The 9,264-nt window shown below is 40.9% G+C and overlaps 1 protein-coding gene across 1 annotated transcript; it reads right to left on the bottom strand.

Annotated features, from left to right (window-relative positions):
* Window positions 1–4,733: 4,733 nt before the first annotated feature.
* hcar2 (hydroxycarboxylic acid receptor 2-) lies at window positions 4,734–6,530 on the bottom strand. The gene has a single exon (XM_039661862.2). The coding sequence runs from the start codon at window positions 5,846–5,848 to the stop codon at window positions 4,925–4,927; it is 924 nt and encodes a 307-aa protein (XP_039517796.2). The 5' UTR covers window positions 5,849–6,530; the 3' UTR covers window positions 4,734–4,924.
* Window positions 6,531–9,264: the final 2,734 nt, after the last annotated feature.

Below are 9,264 nucleotides of genomic sequence, written 5' to 3' on the forward strand. Positions count from 1 at the left end.
AGAGACAAAACCCTTTCAAATAAATTAAAATAATTATATATATATATATATATATATATATATATATATAGGAAATAGGAAATGCCATTAATATAGGGTGACCAACTGTCTTGTTTTCCCAGGACATGTCTTGTTTTCATATAACAATTTTCTATCCATACAGAGGAGGCAAAACCTACATTAAATGTATTGAAATTAATAAGGTATCTTTAAGTAAACTTCGAGTATCATTTGAGTTGGCCCATGTGTTTGCTGGGCCGAGTGTCCTGGTTTTTGGTAATTAAAATATGGTCACCCTACATTAATATAAAACTTTGAGCATTGTGTTATATATAGCTCTTGTCTGTAGGCTATAGTTTTCCTCCCATAAAACGTTTATTATTAATTAACCCCTTGAGTTCTCCTTGTCCGGACTCTGTTGAGTTCCTCCACACTCCTCAGCGTTGGACATGGCAGAGCGTCTGGTGCTCGGCCTATCACTCGTCAGCAGTGTGGAACCTGTGTTAGGCTGGGTCTATATGTTGCGATCCCTATACGGTGATCCCATATGTGTATTCTTCCACGGTACAGCTCCCTATGGCGAGTCTGTGTCTTTCGCTGTCATTCTGCCATCACTGTTCGGTGTTCCCAGTGTTATCCAAGTCTAACTGAGTGGGTCTTGTGGAACAGCAGTGAATTCTTGGCCTAAGCCTCTTCTGCTAAAAATGTCAGGAGGATCACGATGCTTTTGTCTAGGCACTGGAAGGTGGCAGCTTTAGTGGCATCTACGTCCGTATTTAAACCCGTGCCGCCGGGTGGAGTGTGAGATGCATATCTCGAACGCCAATGTGCATTGGCTTGTTTTAAAAAAGGCTGCCTAGCGTGATCCCATTCCAGTCGACGTCGATTACGTCCTCTGTTCCCTCCTTTTCAAGGGATACGCATACGCAACCAGGACGTTACCTATATGCCTATTTAAATACAAACAGCGACTTTCGCTGTGACTAACACTGTCAAAAATTACCTTTATTTATACATGTTTGAATATTCTGTCTTTAAAGATTTTCTCATGAGAATGCCGTGTAAAAAAGGCACGCTTGAAGTTACTTCAAAGATTCATGGCACAGATTTTGGGCTCTCCCCAGCATGGCTGTGGAAACCGGTTCAGTTTATTAACAGGACCAACAGAGCCTTTGCACTCCTCCAGGATGAGCTTCATGTTCAAGCCCTCCAGGATTTGTCTGGATTGCATAGCCACATTTTCCCCTATAAGAGGATAAGAGGTGTATATAGACTCAGCAGTCTCACTTCAATCCATAGACAGTTTAGCAGCATCCCTCCACCACCCCTTCTCCACACTCCTAACTACTGACGTAGGGGGAGTACTCTGGGTTCGGAGCCACTCGTGAAGGGCACGGGAAAAAATGGCAGATTACAAATCTTTTTAGTTGTACAAACCTTTAAATACCATTGCCACATTGCTCTGGGTGAATTTGGTTACATCACCACTGCCTACCGGAGTAGCCTCTACAATTGTTATTTGTAGCAGTATTAGATTATTTTGATACAGTAAAGCAATTTTCTAAATTTTGATTCAACCACTCAAAACAAGAGCCCTTTATAAAAAAAGACCACTTTTAACCAGCCCGGTCTAAAAAAATCGTGCAGTACCGTGTCTACACACCTGATGGCGCTAGAGACACAAACCTAACCACCACCATTAAGGCCATTGCACACTGAGTTCAAAATTTTCGTATGCGTTTTTCCGTGTTCGTCAGCCTAAAAATTCGTCACGCACAGAAACCTTGCACACTGAGTCCGATGCGTATTTATTAAACCTTTGCGAGAAAAAAACGCAAAAATACCAAATGGATTCGTCAAGCAGTGAGGATGATTTTGTTGTCCTCTCTCTTATTGAAAAGAGAAGAAAGAGAAAATATTACGTCCATCCAATCCTGAAATTGCGCCGAGAGGAAGGAGAGTTCCTTATCAAGGAGTTACGAATTTATCCTGAGCGATTCAAAATTTAACTGAGGAAGTCAGTGGGACAGTTTGATGCTTTGCTTGCGATTCTGGAGCCACATTTTAAAAACAAGACCACCAATTTCCGTGAACCAATCGAACAGAGACTGTCAGTATGTCTAAGGTATGGACACACGCACACACGCATGGCCCAGTGGAAGCAGAACAGCTGTATAGGCTACAGATTAGGCTATATATTGTACCCAAAATAATACATTAGTTATCAAATTGGCTGCTCAATCACACATTAATCGATCTGAAATTTCAATCCGATTGAAAGGGGAGGTTATTCCTTTCATAATCCAATCGAGAGAAGAGAACATAAACACTTGATCGAATTGAAAACTGAAACTGAAGGCACTGCGCATATGTGCAATGATATGCGAGAACGAGCTCCATAGACAGTAACGAGCTCCCCCGGCCCTGAATTGTCGGAAAAACCTCTCAAACGCAGAAAATCGAACCCAATCCGAATTTTTTTATGACGGATGAAAGTTTCGGAGGCGGTGTGCAACCGTGATTGACATAACGTGAGGTCGAATTTTTTTTTTAACATGCGTAAATTTCGGATGCGAATTTCGGACTCAGTGTGCAATGGCCTTTAGACTGACCATAACTCAATCAGTATATATTCCAAGTTTCAGACTGATACAACCGAGCGTTGGAGATATATGGACACTTAAAGTCCCCGTGAACCGGAAGTTGCAAACGATCTTTCTCCAGTGCAGTGACGTATTTCCAAGTGAAACGGAATATTGAACGGAGGGCAGGGTTTTACTCTAGCGCTCCTCCTCTCCATCTCTCGCTCATAGCAAACTAACGGTTTGAGGGGAGTGGTTAAGCGTTTCCCCACCCAAACTGTGAAACCTACGTCATCAGAAAAAGAAACCGTTCCAGACCGGAAGTAACTTTTCAGATTTTGATATTTAGATTTTTTTAATATATATGTACTTGCACGGATTAATTGTTCACCACAAGACTAGTAATATGCGCTAACAAAGTAAATAGGTTCAGTTTTGATTTCACAGGGACTTTAAGCTTCAGCTCGTTTTTACCTCTCTACCTAACCCTAACCCTTAAACTTCTCACTCCTAAACCTTCTCACTCAACACACAGGACTAACAAGTTCACACTTACATAATAAGATGAAGTAAATGTTTATGCGTATTTGGCGCTGTCTGAGCTTGGAATTTGGCCCAAACCCAGAGTTTTCCTATTATCTCTGTAAAGCTTCTTTGAAACAATTGTATAACAAATATATAACAAATGTATTGTATAAAGCCCTATAAAAATAAAGGTGAATTGACCCAGGCCTTCACATGTGTCACGGAGTGGTGTAGGCTGAAGACCCACACACACACACACACACACACACACACTTAATAAGACTGAGAACAGACAAGAGCTGTGTCCCAATGTGTAGGACTTCGAAGGGTGCAGCCTATTTGTCCTTCGAAGGACGCACCATGTAGCCTTTGTGGGATTTCCTAATCGCAAAACCAGGTGTTCCCGATTACCGCTCCTGGCGCCAAAACCAGGTGTTCCCGATTACCGCTCCTGGCGCCAAAACCAGGTGTTCCCGATTACCGCTCCTGGCGCCAAAACCAGGTGTTCCCGATTACCGCTCCTGGCGCCAAAACCAGGTGTTCCCGATTACCGCTCCTGGCACCAAAACCAGGTGTTCCCGATTACCGCTCCTGGCGCCAAAACCAGGTGTTCCCGATTACCGCTCCTGGCACCAAAACCAGGTGTTCCCGATTACCGCTCCTGGCGCCAAAACCAGGTGTTCCCGATTACTGCTCCTGGCGCCAAAACCAGGTGTTCCCGATTACTGCTCCTGGCGCCAAAACCAGGTGTTCCCGATTACCGCTCCTGGCGCCAAGCAACAGTGTGAAAGAACAGCTGCCATCCTGATCATTCATTTGATATAATTGAGTACACAGCTATGGAGCCAGAATTGGCTGTTGCCATTGTTTGGTTTTATATTTTACTGGAGGATACGGTGAGGATGTTTCAGCCCCCACGTCGCTGAGTCTGTGTTTTCGGTTTTCACCTTTGAGTTTCTCACGGAGCATATGAGGAGCGACGACAGTGAAGAATAAGAGAGGACCAGGCCTGGACTTTATGTTGTGTTTTGTTAATGTGTAAGTGGCAGTCTTCTGTGAAGGGCTGCCGCTTTTACTTTCATTTTGTGTTTGTTTACTTTGATTATTAAAGTGTAAAACAATCGCCGGTTCCTGCCTCCTTCCTTGAATTACAAACCTTGTTACACTAAAGGTTAAATATCAACAACTGCTGTGTTAGAGTATATTTTGCGAAACAGCTGCCTCTCCCTTGTAATCAGCGCGACCCGTCCCTTAACTTCGCCAGTTCCCGACTGGAGTGTGTGTGATTGGAGAGGAGAGGCGGCAGGTGATGAGGAACACCTGAAGAATATGAAGCTTCATCACCACCGCTTTTAAAAGCTGAGCACGCTTCTCCTCGAGAGACCGGTCTCTTCCCCGTCGTGCACGCTGGTGTCCTCGTTGGGCCGGGAAGGGATCACAGAGGATTCCTGCCGCTGCCGACGAGGACACCAGATCCCCTTGGGTTTTAACACTTTATTTCACCCCTTTTTGGGCATTTTATGTTTCTTTGTTAAAAAAATGCCTCTGTGAGGCCTGATACTCCCACTGTGTCTGTCATTTGCTCCTCCCGCCACATTATATATATATACACGGCAAATAAATACATAGAATTAAATACATTGTTTTTATGTAAATTCATTGCATGCCTCACAATCAAAAAACTTAACCATAAAACAGCTGCCAAATAAATCTAATGGCTGTAATATAATAACAGCACACATTGTTTACGTACACAGACCTGCATTATTACAGTAGTTCAGTGCATCTGATCAATGAAATACTCCAAAAACAGCAAATCAATGGCTGACGGTGAACACAGGATCGTCCACAGATTCCGTGTTTTTCGAGCAGCACGGTGGGACTTTGTGAAGCTTGTCCCGTGACAGATACAGAACCGGCTGGATGCTGCTGCTGATGTCCATGAAGCCGAAGGCGATGTAGTGGATGTAACAGCGGAAGACCTCCGGAGAGAAATACTCTTGAAACGGAAAGAGAGCCACCGGCGGGAAGTAGTTAAACACAATGATGGCCAAGATGATGATGACCATTCTGAAGGCCTTTTTCTTGACGGGATGCCTCTCGTCTCGGCCTGGAGCCGACCGTCTGAGGGCCCAGAGAATGGAGATGTTACAGAACAGCATGAATGCAAATGCCACCAGAATCATGACGGTGAAGACTTTCTCGAAGTTAGGGATGTTTCCTGCGCACTTCGCTGAGGCGTAGACTAAAGTGACGAGCCACACGACGCCGGCGCACACCGAGCGATGCCGCTGGTCTTTGAGTTCGGTGAAGGTGATGGGATGGCAGACGGCCATGTATCGGTCCAGACAGATGCAGGACAAGAAGAGCGGCGACGAGTCTTTCACGCCGTAGAAGAAGCGCAGGACGAACCAGGTGCTGCTGCTGGTCAGGTACACGATGTTGGCCAGTTCCAGCGGAGGAATGAGGCAGAAGAAAGTGTCCAGCACGGCCAGATGCATGATGAAGATGTCTGAGGTGGACGAGTCTCCCTTATTCTTACGGATGAGCCACAGAACCATGATGTTGGCCGGGATGCCCAGGAACATGTTAATGAACTGTAGCACCAGGTAGAAGATGAGGACGCTGGGCATGTGTGCGCATCCGGCGTAGACGGTCTGCTCGACCGGAGAGGCGTTCAGCGGCCGGTGACTGATGAGCAGAGAGGAGTTGATGAATCTGAACAGCTCTGTGATTTCCATCGTCTTCTCTGTGTGCTCGGATCAACCCCTGAAACACACAAACGGTGGCCAATCAAACGGCACTGAAACAGCTTTGACTTTGTGTCGCGATAAAAACATTCATGAGTGAATTTCACTGTTTGGGCTCATGAAACTCTCCACACATGCCTACAAATATGTGTTGAATTAAAGTATTTCCCGACGGATGCCTTGACATCACATGTGACGATCTCTCATAAAGCAACAAAAGGCTTTCTGTTAAAAAATAATCACTTTCAATAAAAATGGATATTCTCTAGTTGAAACTTTAAATTCTTGACTAGGAAAAACATGATTGTTACAGTTCATTTAACAAACTACATCTACAAAGGGGCATGTTGTCACATTATATCATGTTGTCACAGTAGGAATCTACTTTGTTTGAAATGGGAAAAAATATTCATAGTACAAAAATCTTCTACACAATGACATTTTAGAAATACTTGAACAATAGGGTAACAATAGGGTAATACGGTAACCCTAACCCTAATAGTACAATAATTATGGTTCACAAAATACATAGAAGATAAACAAGCAGCCTTATGACAACTATGTGACAGAATATGTATAGAGTTTGTGATATAAACTAGACTAAACTAGATTTGTCAAGTCATGTTCATAGTATTTATACAACACAGCTTCACAATAATAAAGATTACTTCAGTTCAAATATCGTTTTGATTTCAATTTCAACTTTAAAGCAGCTCTACAAAAGATAGTTTCATTAAGTTGATACAGTAACACAAATTCATAGTTAAGTCAAAACATTAAGTTGAATTAATCAGTGACCTTAGTTGATTGTTCAATTAATGTCATGAATATGAATCGTCTTAAACCACCAGTTGTCACATTCATGAAGTGTCCGTCAGACCAACCCTTTCAGTGTCATGATAAGCATCATCTCTTACCTGTCTGACGTTCCTGTGGTCTTCAGCGCAGTGTGAAGTTCGTTGTGAGACTGATAGCTCATTTTAAGCTGAAGACACTGACGACACCTTCAGTCCCATGATTCAACACCACCGGGAGCTTCAGGAGCCAATCGAAGCCAAGCGTTCCAGAAAATAAACCAATATGGAAATGTGTCCCCTCTTACAGAAGAATTATTTGCATGTTGCTGAGTTTACGGACCAGACAACTTGCTAACATATTAACATATTTACAGGGTTTATGTTTACGGACGGTGGGATTGGTTCAGAAGACGTGTCGAAGCAAGTCCTCATCATTAACACTGATTGGCAATGATGCAACTCGCCATTGGCTCCTGACGGAAATTTGGTGGTAAACAACTGATGCAACCGTACATTAGTATTCTTCTGAAATTCACTGTAACAAAGAGTCATTTGTTACATGAAGACGACATGGAGGTTCATCTGGATGGAAGAATAAGACAAAGAGCGATTGTGATTGTCGAATCAAATATTTTTTACCTTTGTGTGACAGAATCATGTTCAGGAGCACTTTTGTCACCTTAAGCTTCTTCAACATCATCTGAATAAACACGATAAAGCACTTTCATCATTCTAGTTTGCACAGCCTCATATTAAAGACAAGATACATTTTTACAATGAAAAAAAAAAGATTGTTGATTGTGACATAATTCATATAAAATAACAGAGATGAGATCAAATGTAAGAGCTCAAAGATGAAATTAAGGTAAAACCACTAATAACAGCAAATACTAAAAAAGCATCAAAATAGAGATACCAGATATGAATAACAGAGATATAGAGAACATGTCTGCTACAGTAAGTGCTTGTTATTAAGCTATTTGGTAACCCTTTATTGTGATAGTCCATCTGTTGAGACTCCACTAGTTAGACTAATTTATCAGTTGACATTCAACACTGTTTCAACAGACAAGTAACATACGTTCAACTAACTGCCGACAGACTATAAGGAGCATTTCTAGTGTTGATCAAGAGATTTTACAAAAACTGCCTGTTGACTGTCAATATGTTTTTTTGCAACAAGGTATTAACCAATTGTCAACTAACCTTATGTAGATTGAGCCGACATCATCTCAGCTGTCTTCCAACAAATCATATTCAATCTCTCAGATGAAAGCAACGGTCATGTCAGCATATGATCTGTATATGAGACAGTAAATCCTCCTCAAGGGGGTTCAAATGCATCTAATTAATGATTCAAACTCATGCAAAACTAAAATAATCTTTAATTTACCATCTGTTGATAATCAACTAATGATTAGCCGCTTCTCAACACTTTATAACTACACCTAATAATCATTAGTTAGGCATGAGTAAACAGTTCATTCATCATTCATAAAGCATTAACAGACATTAATAAGCATTTTATAAATACAGCTATAAATGTTTTCTTCTTGATTTAAAAGCATATCTATAATTTGTTTAATAATTGTATTTTTAATTGCATTTTCCTTTATTAATGATCAATTTATCATTTCTAAATGAAGAATTGCATTTTTTATTAACCAGTTATTTAAGAGTTTTCAGTGGTTCATAAGATTACATAGAGTGTGTAAGTAAATGATTAATAAACTATTTAAATGTACATTCATCTTATTTTTCAGACATATAGTATTGGTTAATTAGTGTGTTAATAAATGCTTTATTAACATGTATTTAATGCTGTAATTCAGGGTTAATTCGGGTAGTTCTAAAGCATTTAGTAGTGGTCAGTTAACACTGTGTGTGAGCTCATCTAAAGTGAGGACTAGTCATGCCTTGTAAAGCATTTATAAAGGAGATTTAAAGGCTGTTAAATATTTCTATGTTCTGTATCACTGTGTTGTGTTTATAACATTTTACTGTTTCGAAGATTGATCTCCTTTAAATCTCCTCTTTACAAGGCATGACTAGTCCTCACTTTAGATGAGCTCACACACATAGTTAACTGACCACTACTAAATGCTTCAGAACAACCTGTATTTACATTTATTACACTTTCTAAGTGATCTTATGAATGACTGACAACTCTTAAACAGGTTTGTAAATAATGCTATACTTCATTTAGAAATTATTAATTGGTCATTAAAAAAGTATGAAAATACTATTATTAAACACATTATAGATATGCTTGTAACTCAAGAAAAAAAGCATTTATAGCTGTATTTATAAACTGCTTATCAATGTCTATTAATGCTTCATGAATGATGAATTAACCGTTTACTCATGCTTAACTAATGATTAATAGCGTGCAGTTATTATAAAGTGTTACTCAACAAATATATAGTTTGCAATCAGTAGACTACTAGTAAAAAAAGATGTGCTTGTTGATCTTTGCGGGGTTTAGCTGACTGAGGACGTCCCCACAGTTTAATGCAAACACGACACTTTTGGAAGGGTTTTGGGAAGGGAAAAAGCGGACACCCCCTCCAGCCTCTCTGGGAAACGCGCATCTGTGTTACAAACGCCCGA

Source organism: Pimephales promelas, chromosome 4, assembly GCF_988280905.1.
Source record: "Pimephales promelas chromosome 4, fPimPro1.hap1.1, whole genome shotgun sequence".
NCBI lineage: Eukaryota > Metazoa > Chordata > Actinopteri > Cypriniformes > Leuciscidae > Pimephales > Pimephales promelas.

Excerpts from the sequence above, each read along its gene's own strand:
- hcar2 (XM_039661862.2), bottom strand. The coding sequence starts at position 5,848 with ATGGAAATCACAGAGCTGTTCAGATTCATCAACTCCTCTCTGCTCATC.